Here is a 23,613-nt window from a genome sequence, read left to right on the forward strand (position 1 = left end):
CACCAGGAGATTCCTTCCTTCCTTGCGGGAATGTTTTACTAAGGACCTATCAGTCCTTGACACTGAGATTTAGTAGGTCCACCTTTGTTCTGGAGTTGCTTACAATATTTTCGGGAACATGCAAACAACTTCGCAAATTCAAGTGAGACACACAGAGCGTGATCAAGAGCTGGAACTGGCAAATCCAGACGGGGTGAAGGGGGCAGCTCTGGGCTAGACAGAGGGGGTTCTTTCCCATTCCCTTCAGTGCGTACCGACCGAGCCCTCGGGGGGGGGGGGGGGGGTGCCGCAAGCGCCTTTGGAGGCCCCGCCCCCTCGCCCCAGCAGGTGCGGCCACCCGCGCGCACCGGGAACCGGTCTGGCCGGCGAGGACGCCGAGAGCCCAGGCCCCGCGGCCCCGAGGATGCGCCGCGAACCGGGCCGCCCCGGGAGGCCGCAGACGGCGGGGGTTCCCGCGGGTCGCTGGCGCGGGAGGAGCGGGGTCGCGCCGGGGAGGCCGGGGTGCCCGGGGTGGGCGGGGCGTGCGGGAGGGCGGGAGCCGCACCTGCGGGCGGGCGGGAGCCGCACTTGCGGCCGCGCGGGGGCGGGAGCCAGGTGCCCGCGGCGATCCCGCCGGCCCGGGCGCGGAGCAGGAAGTGGCCTCTGCAGGGCGCGCCTCCTCCGCGGCGCCGGGCGGAGCGGAGGGGCCGGGAGGCAGCCGGAGCCTGAGCCCGCGCGCCGGGAGCGAGCCCCAATGGCCGCCGCCTCGCCTGCGGTGGACGAGCTGTCCCGGAACTTCACGTACTGGGCGCTGGGCGCCGCCAACGGCTCCCTGTCGGGCGCGTGGTACCGCAGGAACCAGGTAAGGGGCCGGCCGCCCCCGTCGCCCGCTGGGGACACGGGCGGGGCCGCGGCGCCTCCTGCTCCTCGACCGCCCGCCGGCTCTCAGAGCTGACGTGATGTTTCCACACGTTCACAGAACCGCCCCTCATGTGCGAGAGCGCGGGGCCCCCTCCGCCGGCCTAACTCTCCCCGCCATCCGCCCCTGGGAGTGGGGCGCCTCCGACCTCTGCGGGGTCATTCCTGGGCCTCTGGGTCCCGCACGATCCCGCCTCTCCGGCCTGAACCCGCCTTCTCCCCGAAGGATTCTCGGAGTGTGGGGTGACTCCCCTCCACCCGTATTCAATCCCCCTCCATCCCGATCGTTTTACAGTGAAAATACGTGACACCCCGTTCTCTGAAGCAGGGAACTTGTTAAGGGCTCGCAAATGTCACCTCCGCGCTCCGCAGATGCTCTGCGCGCGCGTGTGTCCCCGCTGGCTCAGCAGGGCGCTTCCATTTCCGTGCAAAGAACACCCATATTCTTGGGGCTGCAACTGTTTCACGGATCGTCAGCCTAAACATTGCCAGTTTATGCTGGAAAGATACACCGAAGGAGATCAAAGGGGAGCGGAGCTGCCCATTTGTTTTTGTCTTGGTTTAAGATCAGAAAAACGGCCCTGGCCAGCCCTTCCTCTAGCCGCCTGTATATTCTTTTAAGTGGGGGTTAGCGATCTGCATGGAGTGGGCCCCGAGCCTCCTCCTGGGTGCATAAGTGTGTTACTTTTTTCTTGCTCTTTAATAAATCCGTGGGCCTTTTTGGTTCACAACAAAGTAATCATAAGATATTTGTTACTGTTGAGCTAAGTCGTCTTTAACCAATAATCAGAGGTCTAGAATTCCTCTAAGAACACTTAAAAAGTGTTTTGAATGCTAATTTCTAAAACATTAAAATTTTGTTTTCAGAAATTTAACACAAAATTATTTATATAAAGACAAAATAAGCATGTGTCCACCTTATGCGTTTTCAGCAAAGGAGATGGTATTGCTTTAAGTCTGTTTTGCCACAAAACGCACTAACATAGGAAAAAATGAGGGGACTCAGAGCCTCGTGGTGGCTGTGCATAATCTAGTCCACCTCTTTCTTGACAGGATTTACGAAGAAAAGAATTGCTTCTTATGGAAAGCTCTTTGTCTATCTGTTAAATTATGTTTATGCTAGTATATATTATAAACATGCTCTAATGTACTTATGCTAGAAGCACTCCCAGGAAAGGTTTAAGAATGAACTTTTTTTCTTTTGGTAAAGAAATTAGAGGCTTAGTAGTTGTGACTTAAAATGGCATCATCTGAAACAGGAGAAAACATTGTTCTCATAGTTGAAACTCCTGTAGTCAGTTTTCCTTGCTATTTCCTGGAATTCAAGATTGTCTTGGCTCTCTTAACATCAAAACAGATTACCACGTGACATAGATGTGGGGACCTAATTTGACGTTTGCAAGGCCTAACTTGCCTTTGACAGTATATATTTGTACAGGTTTAAAAGGGCGTATCCAGGATATGCTAATTGAAATTACTCAGTGACATATAAACTACAGCTAGTTTGAGACGAGGTTGTATCAACTTTTCCCATTATTATGCAAATTTAGTCGCCCCCCCCCCAAAATGTAGATGACTGAAAATGGGAGCAGCTCCAGATAAACTAAGTTTGAGGTATCAGCTTAGGACTCTTACACTCAAAATTAGCCTGGGATGCTGGGTAGTCATGGTTTAATCAGTTTTATCACTACTGAACTACTTGATGACAGTGTGTATTCACCCAGAACCCAGCTCTCTGGATCTTTCCACGTGAAACCATCAGACTGATAAATTAGCCTTACTCCTAGAGAAAGACCAATCCTCTCACATAACAGCTGGATATTTAACAGTAGTCTCTTCGAATCAACATTGTCCAAGGCAAACAGTAGTCTCTTCGAATCAACGTTGTCTTCTATAGGAAGAAATCCTGAAGCAGATAGAAAGTGGGAAAAATGTTTTGGAAAGCCAGAGAAGTGAGGTCTTTGGCCCTTTTTTGTTACTCAAGAGTCTGTCTATGGAAGCACAGGCACAGGGGAGTTCTGCCAGCATATTTTCTTCATGTTTGATCCACAAGTTTTCAGTATAAAAGGGTAACATTTCTGAGATGGTTATAGAGCCCCCTGCCTAGTATGAAACACGTGTATACATTCACTCTTTTTTCCAGGAGTGTTATTAGATGGCTGGGTAAATGAGCTATGCTGCTACCTTCAAAACAAGGCAGTATGTTTTAAGTATCATGTGAGCGATATAAAGTCCTGTGGAAATTTGGAGCAAGGTGGCTTTGCACAGGGGCCATCAAGGATGTTTTGTGGAAAGGTGGTATTTCAGCTGTGCACTTACAGGTGGACAGAGTTTCACTCTGGGAGTGCACAGGTGGAGGAACGTCTGGAGACCAAGGATAACCCATGTGGCCTGGAGGTGACTTTCTGACTATTTTTGTATCTGATGTGAAAATTGGGCCATTCTGGTTGCAATGGAGAATGGAGACTGTAAAGTGGAAATATAATTTGTCTTAAGTGTCTTAAGTGTACTCATGGATTGCCTTGAAGGACTGGTTAAGAAGTTTGGACTTTTATCTTACAGGCAACAGGGACCCCTTTTTGTTTTTTGTTTTTTGTTTTTTGTTTTGTTTTGTTGTTGTTGTTGTTGTTTTTGGCAAACAGTGTGAGAATCAAATCAAATTAAATAAAAGAAATTTAACTTGGGGTTAGCAAAGCTGATTCAGAGGCCTCAAATTGGCTAAATCCGGCCCACAGATGTGTCCTGTTTGACCTGCAGAGAGGCTTAAAAAAATGTGTAATACATTGCCAGCATTTAAAAGCCAGTAGATCATATATAAAGTTTCAAGTGCCAGTGATGTCTTTAAATGTTAAAAGTTCTAGGAGCACTTGGCTCTCTCGCCCACGTGGTAACTGTGTTGTAGTAGTTCAGTTTAGAACAGCTGTGCTCCCCACCTAAACCTCTCCCTTTACTCTCATCTCTAACCTACTAGCCTCTGTAGGCACTTAATTTGCAACCAGTGTTAAGAGCTGGTCTCTAGTCTCTGCTGTGAATTAGTGTGTGCTTGGGCTTCAGTTTGCTCTGTAGGAAAACAGGGTTGGAATAAAGGATCTCGGGTCTCCCTTTTGCTATCTGCTTGATTAAATAGTGCCAAACCAAGATTGTGGAGAGAATGGACAGGATAGGATGAACGTGGGAAATATTGTGAAGAAGGGGTTTTGTCCCTGGTTCTTAAAATTTAAGGATATTGCTTAGTATCTAAATTCACAAGGACATTGTCAAAATGGTTTATTCTGCATAGGATCAATTGAAAACTTAAGAATTTTTTATCTCCCTTATTTGAACTTTTGATTTTCAATGGTTTGAGTGTTTAAAGTCAAGGTATTTAGAAGAACATTGATACAAACTTGGCCAGGAAGAAGCAAAGTCAAGAGACTGACATTTGTTATACATTTACGATGTAACACTTTGTAGCTATTATCTCAGTGGAGCCCCCAACAACACCTCTTGTAGGGTACATATTAGCCTCACTGTTCATGTAAGGAAACCCTAAATAATTTGCCCCAAGATCAAATAGCAAGTAAGAGTAACTACACAGCTCTCCTTTTCCTAGGCCATTGCTTAGAAACTATGGCTTGAAAGAATGTGGAGGTGAGAGAAAGGAATGAGTGTAACTTACTTCATTGCACTAAAGAAAATCATACTGAGTTTTATATCACCCTTTTATTGATTTTGCTTTGCTATGCTACTATCTATTTCTTTTCTGCTGGTAGCTGCATCTCTGTATCTTGAAGAAAGAAAGGTGCCAAAATTTACAGATAACCAAAGTGCTGAGTAGAGATTGCTGGTCCTTTCCATTTCCTTCCCAAGGAAGAAATCCTTTTTTTGTTTCATTTATGCTTATTGATTTTTTTTTTTTTGGCCTTCCTTATATATCCAACATGGCATTTTCCTGTTACCAGATTTTCTACAAGATGTATGTATGGGGCAGCAAGAGGAAGGAAGAAACAGATTACCTCAAAACAACTATATCAAAGCTTTTCTAAAAACAAAATAAATCATCATCATCATCATCATCATCCCACAGTTTTTGTTAGAGGCAAAGAGTCTTACTGCTGCTGTGAATTTGGCAGACAAGATGTTTGCATTTCATTCTACCTGATCTCCTCCTTATGGCTTGATTTATACTAACTAGTTATAATATTTGTATTGATGCAATCAACAAAATTCAAGCCATGGGAAACTTTGCCATTTTACAGGTTGAAATGGCTCCATTTCTTTAGAAATCATTTTTACAAGAAAGAAAAGGGAGAGAATGGAGAGGTTGTAAATTAAGAGACCTAAAAAACCTATAGATTTAAAAAAAAAAAAAAAGCCTTCAACTATAGTGTTGAAGGATGCCCACTTGGGTGATGAAACTCTAAGGGAAGGCAAGAAAATGATTGCAGTAAAGTTGAGCCAGTGGTTTCTTGGGGGAACAGAGCTGGTGTGATGAGATGGGGTGAAGGGAGGGCTTTGGGTGGGTGCTTCATTTCTTTTAGTGTTTTGATTTGGATGGTGTTATAAGGGTGTTTGCCTTATAATAATTCATTTTAGTGATTTATTGATCTGTATCATTCTCTTTGCAGTTGTTTATATCTATTTTGTATAATTTTTTTGCATTTTATAAATATTATTAGCATTACAATAACTGTTCAACTTGCATGTTTTACCCAGGTAGATAATGGTATATACCATATTCACCTTGTGGGAAGTCTGCTTAACCAAGCAATTGAGAATTACTTAAACAATTTCTTTTAAAAATGATGATGACTGTTCAAGTTGGCATTTGAGAGATTTACCATGGAAGGGATGGTGTTTCCCCAAAGCCCTCCTTTCTGTTTTTATAGAGTGCAGTTTTAAAACTCAGCCTTTTTACCAGAGGTGTTGACAAGTTTCTTAATTTCTCCAAATCTTGGCTGTCTCTATTGAAATGGTAATAATAATACATACATACATACCTTGCAGAGTTGATGTAGGAATAGAATAATGTGACGTATGTCTGAAAGTTAGCAAAGTGCCAGACACAAAAAAGTGCTCGAATAAATACTAGCTATTATTACTAGTAATATTACAGTCAACCTGTTTTATAGGAAATGTCATAAAATAATATTTCTGATAATTAGTAAATATTGGATTTAGCTCATTGCAAATGGAAATAAGAGGAATCATGTCAGATGTTTGATGTAACCTTTCTTTTTTTAATCTAAAGCTGTGATTTCTCTGTATCTAGCACCTTCCTCACTCCCTTTGGTGTTTCCCTCCCCGTCACTCTGCAAACACATTCACATTCCAGGGCACTTCTTAACTGCAGTACTTTCCTAATTGGAACACTGGTTATTTTGTAGTACTAAGGGAGGGAGTCTTCCTCTGCCTTCTGCCACTTCTCAGACTACTGGGCTGGGGAGATGGGTGTGTGGCACTGGGAACCACGACAGAGGGCTTAGGTAGCAGTAGTGTGATCATATTACAGACACTGATTGTAACTTAACCAGCAAGACCAGCACTCCCAGCTTGGGAGGGCTCAGATGCTATTAATGTTGAGATTTCCATGGCATTTGCCTGTTTGTTTATTTGGTTTTTTTCCTGAAGGTCCAGTATCACTCTATTCCATTTACACCTCTTTATAACTCATCTCCCACTATGTTCCAGATAGACTTATATTTTTCCGTAAAGTCAGAGCTCATCTTCCAGTCCTTCCTGGTTTCTCCAGAAAGCCCTGATGGCCTGGCTGCTGACAGATAACATTCCACTTTCCCTCACACAGTTCTTAACATATGCCTTCTCTTGTCACTTGCCCTGCCCTTGGTCATTCTTCCAATGGCCTCCTGTCATCTTTGGCACCTGTCAAGAGGTGTGGACTGTCTCCTTATGTAAATATAAACTAACATATGCTTAGTCCTGAGTGCCACACCTCATCAAAGATTGTGTTTGTCCTGGCCGCACTCCTTCAGAGATCCTGGCCTTGACACGTCCTCCCAAGGTCTGCCCGCCTGCAGCCTCAGCGCTGGTTTCCGAAGTCCCCCACCCCTCTTCCTTCTTCATACCTCTCCAACTGGCTTCTTCTTGCAGTAATTTGGACTGCTGGCCAAACTAAGTTTCTATAGGAGTCTGTCTGTCTTCCAGCTTAACTTGGTTTCCCTAACCAAGAATGCTTTGTATTTAAGAGGCATTAGTGTGCAGGTCACAGGAAACATGACACTAACTGGCTTACACAACGAAGGAATTTAACCAGCTTAACATGAGAGTCCAGGAGAAAACCAGGTTCAACCAAAGCCTGACCCAGAGGCTCTGACTACATGGTGCAGGCCCAGTACCTCACTGTCCTTTTCACCTTTTGTTCCTTAGAGTTTGTTGTTTCCACTTTTAGAGACTCACCCCACTAGCCCACGTTCTTCCTTTCACTTCCAGGAGAGGAAGCTTGACTTTGTCCACCAATGAAAAGAAATGGGCGTTAGCCTGACTGGACAAGGTTAGGTCTGTGGCCTTTCCCATGCCAGTCACGAAGGCCAGAGTTACTGGGTTTGGCCTCCCCAAAGAACACAGGCACCTTTAGGAAGGGCTTGCCAAAAGAGGGGTCCTGTAACTAAGAGAAGGGCATACTGTGTGGCCCTAACAACAATGTCCTCCTATGGATTATTGTCGACTTGGGAAACTCTCAAACTAATACCCTTCTCAGCTCATGTAGGACCTTCCCTTTTTGTCTCCTGCCTCACATGGGCAGCCCTGAGAAGCTGCCAACTATTTAGCCTGCCTACCTTTGTGGGTGAGACCCAAACAGGATGATCTCCTTAAAAGCTCAGATTATGGGATCAACTTCTGAAATATTTTTATTAGCATCATGTCAAGTAAGTGGTGACTTATTTCTAAATTCTAGATTTACCCCCTAAGACATCACCCAAAATAAATAAATTAAATAATTAAATAAATAAATAACCTGAAAAATAAAAACCAACAAGCAGTCTTCAAAGAGTTCCTGTCTTTCCTACTGATGGAAAAGTCAAAGGGAGTCATCTGGCTAAGGTAGTATCCCTTGCTTTATCTCTATCTTGCCTATACTTGCTTAGAAATTTTTTTATTATCAACAATCACCTCTTCAGTAACTTGGAAACTCCTAAAAGTTTAGTGGATTTAGATGGAAAAAGTATCGTGTATGAGTGCAATGCTATATGGGACCCTAGAAGCCGTGTTAGCATTTCCAATAGTTTATTCAAGTTTAAGGTGAATCCTGTGAATTCTGGGGTTGCGGGGGGGTCTTTATTTCTTCTTCAGCCTCTGGGCTTGCAAATCTCTGATTGTTCCAGGGATGTTAGGGACATAGCTGCACTGTGTCCCCTGTTGTCACAGTCCATGTTAAGCTCGATCAGCAGATCAACAAATGAAGGCCTAAAATGCAGTCAGCATTTCAGACAATAAAAATCACAAGCAGAGAACTGTTCTTAACAGATAGTGTTAGACAGTGATATCACAGAAATCAGAAAACACGGACTGTGTCCTCAAAATGTAGCTATATATATGTGACATACATTGTGTGTGTGTGTATGTGTATGAGAGCGGGAGAGGGACAGGGAGAGAGAGAATTCTTTAGAATTACTTGATAAACAATATTTGGAGGACTGGCATGAAGCTGCCCTCACCTATACTATCTGATAGACTATTTCCATTAAGCTTCCAGACTAACAAAGCCCAGGTGTGTAATGGTAAATAAGAACACCAAAGCAGAAGAGGAAACTAAAATGCACCCTTGGAGGTGGCTGGCTGAGTCACGGCAGTGGAGAAACGAGTGGTTCTTTGTGGGCAAGATACAAGCAGACCTCGTGTTATAAGCAGCTGCTGCAGCCATAACGTTGAGAATAATCATGAGTTACATGTAGTGTTTTATTAATCTTTGGAACAACATTTGCACACCCAAATCACCGTCACCATCACTGGCCGGGAAGGAGGAGCTTGCGGATAGGGGAGATTATCTGGGCTAAGAGGACTGGCCCTTTGTCGGCGATGGAGAGTGCAATTCACAACGCCTAAACGGTGTAGAAAACTTGAACTTGATTCCTGCTTTGCTGTCAGAAAGATCTGGTCTAATGGGTGGCAAGGGCCACAGGCGTCTTGGCAGAAGTCTGTCAGAGAGAAGCAATGCCATTATCTCTCCCTCCTACTGAGGCAGAAACTCACCCATTGGCTGATGCCTGACATAGACCATAGAGTTCAGTCTCCAGGGGGGATGGAGAGCTCAAGGCAGGCATCCCTCTTCAGAAGGACAGATACTCCAGAAACCCAGGCAGGTATGAAGGAAGGACTTAAAACTACAAGAATTCTCAGGTTCCCAGCTTTCGGGTAGGAAGCCTCTTTCAGCCTGGGCTAGCCCCACAGAAGGCAGAGTACAATCCTGCTTCTTCAAAAACAAGGGATAACAGAGTTTTTAAATTATTATGAATATGCTCTTGCAATATTTGAAAGTTATGGGACCTTTGATCTATCTGGATAGAAAAATAGCATTCTTTTTTTTTTTTAAAGATTTTATTTTATTTATTTGTCATAGAGAGAGAAGCGAGAGCAAGCATAGGCAGACAGAGTGGCAGGCAGAGGCAGAGGGAGAAGCAGGCTCCCCGCCAAGCAAGGAGCCTGATGTGGGACTCGATCCCAGGACGCTGGGATCATGACCTGATCCGAAGGCAGCCGCTTAACCAACTGAGCCACCCAGGCGTCCCGAAAAATAGCATTCTTTGTGTTTGGCATGTCTGCCCTTGTTTCAAAATTCCCCTCACAACCTTCTAGGGGGTTGATTTGTTTTATAATAGAACCAAGTTTTAAGACTTCCTGAACCAGTATCTCATCTTTTTTGACAATTGTTGCTCTCCTTTTAACAAAGTGTTAAAGTTCCCCAAAGAATGTGTTGTTAAATATATAACTTTTCCCATAATTTTTTTCTACTGAAACTTAAATTTCTCAAAGGCAAAAGGTTTATCCTTAATGGAGTTTATAAAAATAATGAATGCACAATTATGTAAGTCAGTGTGTTCCCAAGCAAAAGACAAGATGTAATAGTTCTTAATTGTATGGGAAGGCAATATGTTGGGTTTTTTCTGCCTAGGTTTTAAGGTTGATTACAAACTGGCATGGAACCACTTGTAAGAAGAGCAGCAATAGACTGTGTTATGTAATCCAGATCTATTCTGTGGCTTTGAATCACCAGATTTGGATCCAGTGCCATGAGATTTTCTCAGGATGGAAAGGTAATAACCTTATAGCATACAACAACCGAGATAACAAATTAAAAATCTGTATCTGAACATTTTCTTTCTTTCTTTCTTTCTTTTTTCACATATGGTATTATGGTTTTAACTCAGTTTGGGTTAGTATTGCAGACAACTCAATTATCTGCAAAGGCAAAGGAAATTAGTGGTAAGAATAGCTAACCCATTCAGTAATCCAAAAAGCATTCCATGTTTCAGGTTGTCTCCAATGTTTAACCACGATGAATATGAATATTGATTCTCCATGGCCCTGTTGTAATTAACTCTCCCATTGCCCCTACTTCTCTGAACTTCTGACATTGTCTCCCAAACGGTTTTCCTGTTCTCTGGTCTTGCTCCATGCCAGTCCATCCTTCACACTACAGCCAGGAGGAAACTTCCTCCAAGTCAAATCTGGATCTATCCTCTAGTTTGGAGTCTTTTGTGCCCCTTATAGATTCATGGCAGATAATGGCTCCTGCCTGCCTCTCCAGTCCAGCTCTCCTGGCATCATCTACTGGAAGGCCCTTCAGGCACCCTGTTGACTGCAGATTGGATTAAGTTAAAGATCTTGAGATCAGAAGACTATCCCGGATTATCTGGGTGGACCGTAAATGCCACTTTAATATAAGAGGGAGACAGGGAGATTTCATACAAAAAAAAAAACCAGATGGTGATGTGGCCATAGAGATAGAGATTAGAGTGATAGAACCGTAAACCAACGATAGGCCAGCAGCCACCAGAAAATGGGAAAGGCAAGAAACAAATTCTCCTCTAGAGTCTTCAGAGGGAATGTAGCTCTGCCATCTTGATTTCAGCCCAGGGAAATTGATTCTGGGTTTCTCGCTCCCCAAACCGTGAAAGTATACATTTCTGTTATTTTAAGCCATCGAGTTTGTGGTAATTTGTCATCACAGCCACGCCTGTGATTAATATACTCTCCAAGCTAGGCAGATTCGCACTCTCTGCCCCTTCCATTCCCATGGGTTCTGTAAAGCATCTACCTCTGTGACAGATTTAACAGGTGGTAGTCTGTTATCAGGTGCTTTTTCTTCTTCTGAGCTCCTTGAGGATCCTTTGCATCCTCAGGTCCTGACATAGAACCCAATATTGGGCCGTTTGCCAAATAAACCCCAACTGGATGCATGACCGAATGAATACCTCCTTTGTGAGCATGCTTGAGTTGTCTCTGCCGTACTTACCATTTTCTCTCCGACCCCTTGCATTTCGTGTCCTTTTCCTCCACATTGTGTGTTTCTCCCAAGCAGTATCTGCATGTGGTTTTCAATCGTGCAATTGTTTTATTTTTCCCCCGTTTAAGATTGTTCCTTGGTTTGGCCGGCTTGCTTTATATTTCTTGCTTTTCTTATTATCATCTCCTCTTTTAACTCTTTTTAAATGAATCCATATTCCCTTTAACGTCATTGAGTCTGTAAAGCAGGGTTTTTTTTAACTTCTTAGTTTGAAAATTTTCTAACTCATAGAAAGGGAGGAAGGGTAGAGCAGTAAATACCACGTGTCCTTCAGCTGCAGATTCACCAGTTAACACTGGGAAACATTTGTTTGTTCTTTCTCGCTCTGTGTATTTTTTTTTTCACCTTGTACTGTAATATACCATTCAAAGTAAGTTGTATACACTATGAGTCTTCACGCCTATTATTTAGGTATTTTAAAGTATTACCAAGAATTTGGATGTCCTCCTGTCCCTTCCTGTCTGGTCTGGAGGTGAGGGAATTATCTACCAGTTTACAAGGTGCAAAAGCAAAACAATCCCAACTCATTCCTAAGAGTTTCCTGTGTCATGGGGTGAACTGAACACCCATTTCTCAGACATGTCATCTCCTTGCAGATTGAGGTTCTTAGGGTCATTCCCGCAGGGACTAGTTGACCTAAATCACTCAACCTGTGGTATTTCCAGGACTAAAAACTAAATCTGTCACTTGCGTGCTCAGGCCTATTTTACTGCCTGGAACAGGAGACATAGCATTATTCCAGTTGCAAGGTGAATATGACGATTACAGCATTCCAGACTAGCTCTGAATCTATGGTTCTTTTGAACACACACTAGCTCTATTGGGGCAGAATTTATGTTCTGAAGGCAGAGCCAGGAATATGCTTGGGTTCAAAGTCAGAAACAGGACAGACTACTCGCAATTCCACACACCCGTGTTATACCCCACCTCCATCTGGCCAAACCACCCCACCCATGGATTATAGGTCAATAACTTTATGCAAAATATCTAAAGAACACTCTTGGCACAAAAAGTAGGATAGAAGATTGTTATTCCAAATAAAACAAAAACATCCTTGATACTTATCAGCGCTGATATTTTGAATCTCATTCCAGATAAATTGTTTGCTCTGGCTCCCACCATCTGTTTTGCCAAGACATCCTGGAAAAGTCAGGAATTAAGCTACAGTGGTGACAAGAGAGAGCACTGAACAAATTAAGGGCATCTTTCTGTGTGTCCGGCCTGTACTTCTAACTGCATTATTGAGCAGTGGAGAAACTTTTCCTTTTGATTATTATCTTTGCTTTATTTGACTTGCACTGAGAAAAAGAAACAGATTTTGCGATTTTAAAAATTGTAGTAAATTGACAATGACTAGCCAGGTTACTGATTGCAGTCGGCGAAGACATAGTGATTCAGACATGAACGGGGTGCCTTGGGGCCAAAATTTGCCTGCTTCCAGCTATGTGAATTTGCACAAGTCCCTCTCCTTCTGTGGCCTTCTGTTCTTTCCTGAGCAGTCTCCAGATCAGCAAGGGGAGAAAGGGAGTGGGGGAAGGAGAGGAGATCTCAACTCCCATTAATTCTAAAATGCTAGAAAACAGAGAACACTGAGTAAAGTAATGATGTAAATGAGACATCTTTAATTTAAATGGTGGTTTATAAAGGTCTTCTCACTGTATGCAAATGATATTCCTGACTACAGATGAGGATTTTTGTAGTCATTAAAGTACATTTACCAGAGCCTCTAATTGGAAACAGCGTTTAATACTGGTTACTTCCAGTTACTGTACATTCTTGAAGGTAATTAAACCATCTTCTTTTAAAAACATTGCAAATTTGAAGTATCCCTCCCCTTCAATTAGGGGTATTAATGAGGATTTACTGTATTACTACTATTTACAATCATGTGTGAAATGAATTTAATGAGTATACAATTAACCTTGAGTAATTAGGGAAAGTTCAGAAAAATGAGAATAAGATATGCTAAGTTTATCAGGAAACTGTTTCTGACACCTACTTCAATACTATATATTACTTGTTGTTTGTATGATATGAATTAACTAGATTTTAAATGTTAACAAGCACCTTTTTATTGCATACTAGTGGAAACTCTTCATTGTCGAAATCTGATTTCTGGGACAAGCTTGTGTTCTCACAAAAGTTGAGAGCTTGGAATATTTAAACTTCAGCTGATTACAAAGTATTTCCTTTGAGATCCTCCTAGGACCAAAGGCCAAAATGTACTATTTCTAGACAGTTTATAATCAGTTCAAATAACATTTAATAAGCAACTTCATTCTGTCAGGTCCTATACTAGTGATTAGGGTTACAAAAATGAGTTGACAAGTCACAGCTCTGCCCTCAAGGAGCTTGTAGTCTGGAGGGAAAATGAACTTGTACAAAATCATCACAATATTATAGAGTATATGTAGACATAGAAGTAGATGAAGACTCAATTCAGAGGAGGAAAGTCAGAAAGGCTCATTTAGAACTGGTCTTTTGTCAGAGGGAAGTCAGAGGAAATTGTCTGGAATTCAGTATAAAGAGATAAAGAGTTGGAAATATATTAATAGGAAACAAGGAGGATAATATTTAAGGGTCTAACATTACTAATAACAGGAGTTCTATGTGGAGAGAATAGAACAAAAGGGAGAGGACATTCAGAGAGATAATAGTTGAGAACTTAACCAAATTGGTCAAAGACATGAATCCTCAACTTGAAGTATGAGTCCTAAGCAAAATGTAGTTCACACACCAAAAAACTGTAGTCAAACTGCTGAAAACCAAGGACAAAGAAAATCTTAAGAGCCTCCTAAGAAAAATGACAGACCATTTGCAAAGGAACAACAATTAGGTAGACAACCTTCTCCTAAAAACAAGCCGCACCAGGAGGCGATGGAATAATATTGTCAGAACACTGAATGAAGCAACTGTCAGCCTGCATGTTCAAAGGGAAAGGTGACATAAAGGTATTTGGAGAATAACTGAGACCTAGAATTCAAGGATTTCATTGAAAGAGCTACTAAAGATTTATTCAGGAAGGACATTGAACCCAGAAAAAAATTAAGATGTCAGAATATAATATCCAAAAAGTAGGAACAACCCAAATGTCCACCAGCGGATAAATACATAAATAAAATGTGGTATACCTTATCATAGAATGTTCCGTAGCCATACAAAGGGATGATACATTCTACATACTTGATACATGCTGTTACATGTTACAACATAGTAAGCCTTGAAAACAACATGCTAAGTGTAGAAAACGGGACACAAAAGGTCACATATTGTTATGAGTAACTTAACATAACATATTGTTATGAGTCAGCTTATATAAATTGTCTACAATAGGCAGATCCATACAGATGGAAAGTAGATTGGTGGTTGCTAGGGACTGAGGAGAGGAGGGAATGGGAAGGGACTGTTCATGGGTGTCGAGTTTGGTTTTGGGGTGATGAAAATATTCTGAAATCAGTGGCGACAGTTGCATAACTCTGAACATTCTAAAAACTATTAAGTTTACTATTTAAGTTTTAAAGGGTGATCATGATGGTATGTGAATTGTATCTCAATAAAGCTATTTTTTCAAAAGAGCAGTGATGGGGCGCCTGGGTGGCTCAGTGGGTTAAGCCGCTGCCTTCGGCTCAGGTCATGATCTCAGGGTCCTGGGATCGAGGCCCGCATCGGGCTCTCTGCTCAGCAGGGAGCCTGCTTCCTCCTCTCTCTCTCTGCCTGCCTCTCTGCCTATTTGTGATCTCTCTCTGTCAAATAAATAAATAAATAATATTAAAAAAAAAAAAAGAGCAGTGATGAACAAAGCGATAAACATGGATGAATAAAGCAAGTATTGATTGTATGACACAATCATAACAATGATTAATTTGAGGATCTAAAAGCAAGGTGGAACTAACATACCATCAACACCCTGTAGGATAGGAGAGGAGAGACTGTAGTTAAAGCAAAATATTTTTTGTAGTTAAAGCAAAATGTTCAGGAGGTTAGAAATATTGATTAACATTAGAATTTAAATCAAGAATGCAAGATAAATTTAATAGAGAAACTGCATTACTCATATATTGCTTTGGGGGTTGTAAAATGGGACAGTTACTCTGGAAAATAGTTCGGCAGTTCTTTTCAAAACTTAAAATAGACTTACCCCATGGTCTACCAGTTACACTTTTGGCATTTATCCCAGAGAAATGAACTTATTTTCATACAGAACTTGTACACGGTGTTCATAGCAGCTTTATTTATACAGCCCCAAACAGGAAACTACTCAGAATGTCATTCAGTGGGCGAATGGTTAAATAAATTGTGGTACACCCATACCGTGGAATGCTACTCAGCATTTAAAAGGAATGGACTGTTGATCCAACAACTTGGATGAACCTCAAAGCTAATGCCAATTTTAAAAGTATATAAACTGCATGGTTCCATTTAAGTAGCACATGTAAATTAATATAATTCTAGAAATGGAGAACAGATTAGTGGTTGCTATAGGTTAGAGATGGGGAGGGGAAGAAGATGGGTATATCAATAAAAGCGTAACACAAAGGAATCTTAATGGTGATAGTACAGATGAGTATCTTGTTCTCACATACATCCACATACAAGTGCTAGCATAAATGGTAACATTTGAACAAGATCTTGACCAATGCTGATTGCTGTTTTGACGTTTCATTATAGTTGTGGAAGATGTTAAATTTGAGGGAAGGCTGGGGAGGAGTACACAGGACCTACCTTTACATTTCTTTGCAGCCTACTGTGAGTAATTATTTAAAATAAAAAGTTTTTAAGACTTAACAGTAATTACTAAAAAAATAAATAAATAAAATGTGTAACTTCCTAGCCAAAAGAACAGGGGAAGGAAAAAAAGAACGATCAACCAAGATCCAACAAGGTTGAGGAAAGGAGAAAATAGAAAGCAAAGAAAAAACAAAATAGCTACAAATACAAAGATGGTAAAAACAAACGAAAGTGTATTTATAATCACAATAAATAAAATGGTCCAAACTTCCCATTTAACAGAAAGTCTCAGGTTTTGTTTTTTTAGTTCAGTTATTTTCAATGTGTAAGAGGCCTGACTAAATATAATGACACAGAACTATTGAAAGTAAGTGATGTGGAGGGGTGCGTGGGTGGCTCAGTGGATTAAAGCCTCTGCCTTCCGCTCAGGTCATGATCCCAGAGTCCTGGGATCCAGCCCCACATCGGGCTCTCTGCTCAGCAGGGATCCTGCTTCCTCCTCTCTCTCTGCCTGCTTCTCTGCCTACTTGTGATCTCTGTCAAATAAACAAATAAAATCTTTAAAAAAAAAAAAAAGTACGTGATGTGGAAAGTGGCTAATATCCAAAGAAAAACAGCTATATTATGGTAATAGCAGATAAAAGAAACTTTAAAGTGAAAACGTTATTGAGATTAAAAGAGTCAATATATAGTGATAAAAGGAACAATTAACTGAGAAAATAAAACAATACTGATCTTTTATATACCAATGTATAACACTTTACATTTTTTTAAAGCAAAATTCAATATATTTTAAAGGAAAATGGATAAATCCATGTTCATAGTTAGATTTTTAGTATACCTACATTAGTATTAAGAGTAGAAAAGATCTGGGGCGCCTGGGTGGCTCAGTGGGTTAAGCCTCTGCCTTCGGCTCGGGTCATGGTCTCAGGGTCCTGGGACCAAGCCCCGCATCAAGCTCTCTGCTCGGCAGGGAGCCTGCTTCCTCCTCTCTCTCTGCCTGCCTCTCTGCCTACTTGTGATCTCTCTCTCTCTGTCAAATAAATAAAATATTTTTAAAAAAAAGTAGAAAAGATCTGAGCAATGAATTGATGGAGATAGGTAGATGGATGGATGGATGGATAGGTAGATACCAAAATATATATAGAATGTATTAGCCCAACATACAAGCATACATGGAATACTTATAAAACTTGACCATTCACTATTAGGTCACAAAATAAATTTCAGCTTATACCATATAGTAGGTCAAAAAGCAAGTGTTACTTTACACACAGCATGTTTTCTGCCCACAACTCAATAAAATTAAAAATTGGTAACAAAGTAATAACCAACACCCCCATTCATTTTGAAATATTAAGAAAACAGCCCTTTGAATAAAATCAAAGAAAATTGCACGCCAAAAGTTAAGCATGAAACTAAAACAAGAGAGTGTACTTATGGAAAACCGTAGAGCTGTGCTTGCATATATTATTAGATAGGAAGAAACAGGAAAAGCTAATGGGTTAAGTGTCTAAATGAAGAAGAAAAAAAATCAGTAAACAAGGGTAAAAGCAAATCTAGGGAGGAAAAAAATTGATCTCTGTCAACTTGAGAAGAACATTATCTCTGGAAGGGAGAAGAGACTGTAAGAAAGCAAGCTACATTGCTGGTATTTTATTTCTTTGGGCAAAAAAAAAAAAGTGTAAATACTTTGTGTATTAAAAATAATTCTTTGGGGATGCCTGGGTGGCTCAGTCGGTTAAGCGCCTGCCTTTGGCGCAGATCATGATCCCAGGATCCTGGGATCAAGTCCCACATCGCGGTCCTTGCTCAGCGGAAAGCCTGCTTCTCCTTCTGTCTGCTGCTACCCCTGCTCACAGATACACTTGCTCTTTCTGTCTTTCTCTCTCCGACAAATAAATAAAATCTTTATTTTTTTTTTTAAATTTATTTGACACAGAGAGAGAGATCACAATTGGCAGAGAGGCAGGCAGAGAGAGGGGGGAAGCAGACTCCCTGCTGAGCAGAGAGCCCAATGCAGGGCCCCATCCCAGGCCCCTGAGATCATGACCTGAGCCGAAGGCAGAGGCTTAAATCACTGAGCCACCCAGGTGCCCCTAAATTTAAAATTAAAAAAAAAAAAATAGAATCCATGGCCAAATCCAAGATGATATAGATTTATTCCTATGTTTCTTCCTGAGAATTTCATAGTTTTAGCTCTTAACTTGGGTCTTTGATTTGAATTAAATCTTATATATAGTTTATGATCAGCAGCTGTACCATTTAACCTCCTCTTCAGCAGTGCACCTGGGTTCCAATTTCTCCACATCTATCCAACACTTGTTACTTTCTGTTGTTGGTGGTTTTCTTAAATTGTAGACATTCAAATGGGTGTGAAGTGGTAGCTCATTGTGATTTCAGTTGGCATTTTCCTAGTGATTAGTGCTGGTGAACGTCTTTTCATGTGCCTTTTGGCCATTTGTGTACTTCTTTGGAGAAATGTCTATACTTGCCCATTTTTAATTGGGCTTTTAATTTATTGTTGAATTATAGGAGTTCGTTATGATGGATATCAATCTTTATGAGATACATGACTTGCAAATATTTATTCCTATTGTGTAGATTGTCTCTTCACTCTATTAATAGTGTCCTTTTAGATTTTATTTATTTATTTGACAGACAGAGATCACAAGTAGGCAGGGAGGCAGGCAGAGAGAGGAGGGGAGGCAGGCTTCCTGCTGAGCAGGGAGCCCAATGCCAGGGCTCAATCCCAGGACCCTAGGATCATGACCTGAGCCAAAGGCAGAGGCTTTAACCCACTGAGCCACCCAGGCACCCCATATAGTGTCCTTTGTTGAACAAACGATTTTAATCTTGGTGAAGCCCAGCTTATGTGTTCTTTCTTTTGTTGCCTGTGCTTTTGGTGTCATATCTGAGCAATCACTGCCAATTTCTAAACAGCCTGGTGGTGTTTAAACTACTCAGTGAATGATTTAAAGAACTGAAGTAAGTTATTTCTATTCTACGATTTACTGTTATAATTATGGAAGATTTCATCATCATCCATTCAATCCCAAACTTCTTCTGAATCTTTATTTTCCTGATTACTGCCAAATGCATTCGATTATAAATTGAAAGCATGGAAATAGCACAATTGATTATGATACAGTTTTTCCCCATGAGGAATAGTGATCAAAATTATTGCCAAGTGCCTTTATTAGGAAAAGAAAATTCTTAACTGATTAAAGGCTATGGATATTATATATCAACTATTAAATGGGTTTTCAACTTTTCTGCTTCATTTTTAAAAACACTGAATTTCACTTCAGCACATATAATAGAGTTCTAAAACTTCAAAGACATTTTGCATTCTGAAAAGGGTTCCTTGTGGTTATAATATTCATTTGAAATTCAAATAACTCCTTGGAATTTGAAGCTAGCTAGGAGTTTTGTATTGTTTAAAGAGAGAGAGAGAGAGAGAGAGAGAGAGAGACAGGGAAGATCCCTGATACCATTGCTAATTTATACTGCTGTAAGATGTGACACATTTGTACCTAGATAGGAGCAGCAAACACATCTTCTGAAGTCATCAGATGATACATGCATTCTCTATAGTAAACATCTTAGACAATGTGTAAGAACTTATTTTTAAATTTCTTTTTGTTCTGCTTTTAAACCATATATACTTTTTCCAGCAAGTATTTTTCAAGAGCTCCTAATTTTGTAAAGTAGATGATGTAGATGATCCAATAGAAGCCTAAGACTTGGTCCTCTTCCCTCAACTTGCCATCCATCCATCCCTAGAAAGGAATGATGCACAAGACAGTATAAAAGAAGAAATACAAGCATTTACCATGTAGAGTCTCAGAAAGTAAGGACGGACTGCAGTGGTATGAACAGGTCTCAAGGAGGTGGGCCTCAGCAGGCCAGGAGGGTGAAGTAGGCTGGATGGACCGAGGAAGGGCCTGTTCTTTCTAGGCGAGAGGGGAGATAGGAGCCAAAGTGTGACAGACTGGAGAATGTTGTGTGCTGGATACCGGAGGTAGAGGGTACATTAAATAGGCTGTAGCCAGTTGTCAGAGCAGAAAGAGGACAGATTATGGGGAGCTGGTATGGAGTTTTATATTCGATGCAGCTGACTGCAGAGAAACACTGAGTTCTTGATCAGAGGAGTGGTGGGAAGATGTAGTCTCTCTCCATGGAGATCACAGAACTTTAGAAGTAAAGGGATTTTGAAAACATCTTACTCAACATCTCCTTATTTCCTGAGGCCAGGGAGCTGAAATAACTTGCTCAGAGTCACCCATTAGAAAATAGCAGATCTGAATCTCAAACACATCCTTTCTTCGAAGGCCAGCGATCTTTCCTTCATCCCACCCTCCTCCAGAATATAGGCAGAGAAGGGAGCGAGGGAGACCAGATGGGCAACAGTTATGAAGTCCACACTTGAGGCAGTGAACACCACCATCAGAGGTGTTGCTGAGGAAAGTCGACTGAAAGGGCAAATAAGAAGAACCCTAGTGAGAAAAAGTCAGAACCTGGTAACTGTTTTCTTTATTTGAGCCAATGAGGCAAAAATCTAGAGAACTCAGTAAAGGATTGTGCTAGGTCTAAAAAATAATATTTGACTAAAGCAAAAAAGACAAATCCTTGTAAAACCACTATCATAATCCAAGTGGCCCTAGCAAATGGGTGCTAAGTAAATATTTGCTAATGAATAAATAAATAAATGTATCAACTTAAATTTTGTTAGTTTTTGTTTTGTTTGGGGTTTTGGTTTTTGGGGGGGATGTTGTTTAGGAAGTAGCTTACAAGTGTTATTTTAACAAGAAAACATTTTCTTTTACAGATTCACCTGTTGGGAGTTTTGCTAGCCATTTTAGGAAATTTGGTAATGAGTATTTCCCTAAATATTCAGGTAAGAAGTAGTTTATTTTTCTAACTCTGTAGTTTGATCCAGGAACACATTATGACTTCAGGAGGCCTCGGGTACTTCTTGGGATCCTTCCTCCACAAAAATAAACAAGTATATCTTATGACCTCATTGATGTAAAGACAAGTAGAGTCTAGGCTAATTGCATTCACTTTCTTCTTCTGATTAAAAATAAAAAATAAATCAAATGTTTCTATGGACCTATTAATAATATTACATGGCCAAGGCAACGTGCTTCAGTGGCTTGTGAATCTATACCACAAATTTGTACCTAAGAAGTTCACAGTCTTGGCACAAACCAAGATTTATTTTTAATGTTCTGTGCTTTCTTCTAGTACTCTTATTATTTTTTTAGTTTTTAAACGTAATGTAGAGTGGTACATATGTATTAATAGAAAGTATGTTCAGCCATCATCAAATCAATAATGAAATAGAGCTTTATTTAATGGCCAATCTTCCAGGAATGGTGATGTTTCAAATACAAGGAAATACTCAAACCATGTGTAAACAAGGGTGCACCACCCGACCCCTACTAGCAAAGCATCTGCCCTGCTATGTTAACTGTGGTAGCTGTTTGACTCATCCATTGTAATTCCTTTTCCAAGGGGTTTTCTTGAGTAACTTATTATTTTTCATTTCATCAATGTTTATTTTGGCATCTGGACTTTTTTTGACCTTCTAAAGGAAGTGTTGTGGTGTGGTGGACTAAAAGGGCACTTAATTCTTTAGCACACTGCTCATCTTTGGAGAGCAATTAGTAATGCTAATTTTACAGTTATGAGAATTAAGCAACATTCCTATATAAGGAAGGCCCTTTCCACACAAAATCCCCCATCAATGGCAGTGACTTCTGCAGTTAATATGTTTGGAACAAGCAGAAAACCATAATAATTGTTCTGTAATAATCAGTAAGTAAATTTTGAAAACCATGATGCAAATGCATAGGACCAACAATGTTCAAGGCAAGTTTTAATTGGATAGAATATGTTCTTACTTACTTTCTGATTTACTTCCAGAAATATTCTCACGTCCAGTTGGCGCACCAGGAACACCCAAGGCCCTACTTCAAGAGCGCGTTGTGGTGGGCTGGGGCTGCCCTCATGGCTGTGGGTGAGATGGGCAACTTCGCCGCCTACGGATTTGCTCCCATTACTCTCATCGCCCCATTAGGCTGTATGTCTGTCACAGGTGAGCCATTTCTCTGTGTTTTAACAAAAACAAATGTTTAGAGATCGGAATAATTGGCAAAAACAAAACAAAACAAAACAAAAAACCCTACACACATATAACAGGAACAACACATGAATAAGAGAAGAGAGTCGACTTCCTGTTTTCTTAGCACTTTAACTTAGAACAATTACCCTGACTTCACTGATCCGCAGTCAGGCTGCCCCCTTACCCATGAAGGAACCTGCACTTTGTAACTGTAGTATTTATGTTTAAAAGCCTGATTTCCAGGGGCACCTGGGTGGCTCAGTGGGTTAAAGCCTCTGCCTCCGGCTCAGGTCATGATCCCAGGGTCCTGGGATGGAGGCCCATATCAGGCTGTCTTCTCGGCAGGGAGCCTGCTTCCTCCTCTCTCTTCTCTGCCTGCCTCTCTGCCTCCTTGTGATCTCTGTCAAATAAATAAATAAATATTAACTTAAAAAAAAAAAAAAAAAAAAAGCCTGACTTCCAGTGTCTGCATCTTAATAAATTAACAGGAACAGCAAATGTTATATCATGCTTTTTAAATTATCGGTGAATTATCTAAAAGCGTTTGTGATACATCATGCTCTATTCATATGTGAAACTGACATTACATGTACTTAGAGTGTTTGATGCCTGATCTTGACTCCATAGTTCATTATCTCTTTTACATTAAGAATTAAATATTGTCACGTGTGGGGGGACACCTGGACGGCTGAATCTGGTTAAGCCTCTGCCTTTAGTCCAGGTCATAATCCCAGCATCCTGGGATTGGGGCCGCATCAGATTCCCTACTAATGGTGGGGCATGGGGGTCTGCTTCTGCCTCTCCCTCTGCCCCTCCTCTCTGCTTGTGCATCATTTCTCTCTCTCAAATAAATAGATAAATAAATAATCCTTTAAATAATCCTTTTTTAAAAAAAAGAATTAAATATTGGGGCTCCTGGGTGGCTCAGTTGGTTTAGCATCTGCTTCTGGATTTAGGCTCAGCTCATGATCTCAGGATTGTGGGATGGAGCCCTGTGGGCTCCGCCCTAGGCCTGGAGCCTATTAAGATACTCTCTCTGCCCCTCCCCCTGCACACGTGCTCACATCCTTGCAGACTCTCTCTCTAAAATAAATAAATATATCTTTAAAAAAAAAACAATTAAATATTGGTTATTCTACGTTACTATCAGAATGTGTAATTTTATAGTACTGCCAGAATTAACCTACTTTCAAAATTTATGATTTACTAAATATATCTAGAAAAGAGAATATGAGATGTTGCTAAAGACTAAAAAATAAAAGAGCAAAAATCACTGCTAAAAAGATGAATAAATTTTCTAAGCCTTGTTAAAATCAATAAAGTCTTTTTAGATTTACTCTTTATTTGCTGCTAT

At 40.9% G+C, this 23,613-nt stretch overlaps 1 protein-coding gene across 3 annotated transcripts in view; it reads left to right on the plus strand.

Annotated features, from left to right (window-relative positions):
- Window positions 1–633: 633 nt before the first annotated feature.
- Window positions 634–23,613, plus strand: part of NIPAL2 (NIPA like domain containing 2) — a 71,886-nt gene continuing 48,906 nt past the window's right edge. Inside the window, exons 1-4 of one of the 3 annotated variants that reach the window (XM_044245225.1) lie at window positions 794–841; window positions 10,007–10,148; window positions 20,961–21,029; window positions 22,061–22,232. In XM_044245225.1, the coding sequence (XP_044101160.1) occupies window positions 10,125–10,148; window positions 20,961–21,029; window positions 22,061–22,232 (265 nt within the window). In that variant the 5' untranslated portion in view covers window positions 794–841; window positions 10,007–10,124. Of the gene's footprint in view, window positions 842–10,006; window positions 10,149–20,960; window positions 21,030–22,060; window positions 22,233–23,613 lie in introns of all 3 variants that reach the window. The other 2 variants (XM_044245224.1, XM_044245223.1) reach the window with 2 other exon arrangements.

The sequence above is a fragment of the Neovison vison genome, chromosome 4 (genome assembly GCF_020171115.1).
Source record: "Neovison vison isolate M4711 chromosome 4, ASM_NN_V1, whole genome shotgun sequence".
Classification (NCBI taxonomy): domain Eukaryota; kingdom Metazoa; phylum Chordata; class Mammalia; order Carnivora; family Mustelidae; genus Neogale; species Neogale vison.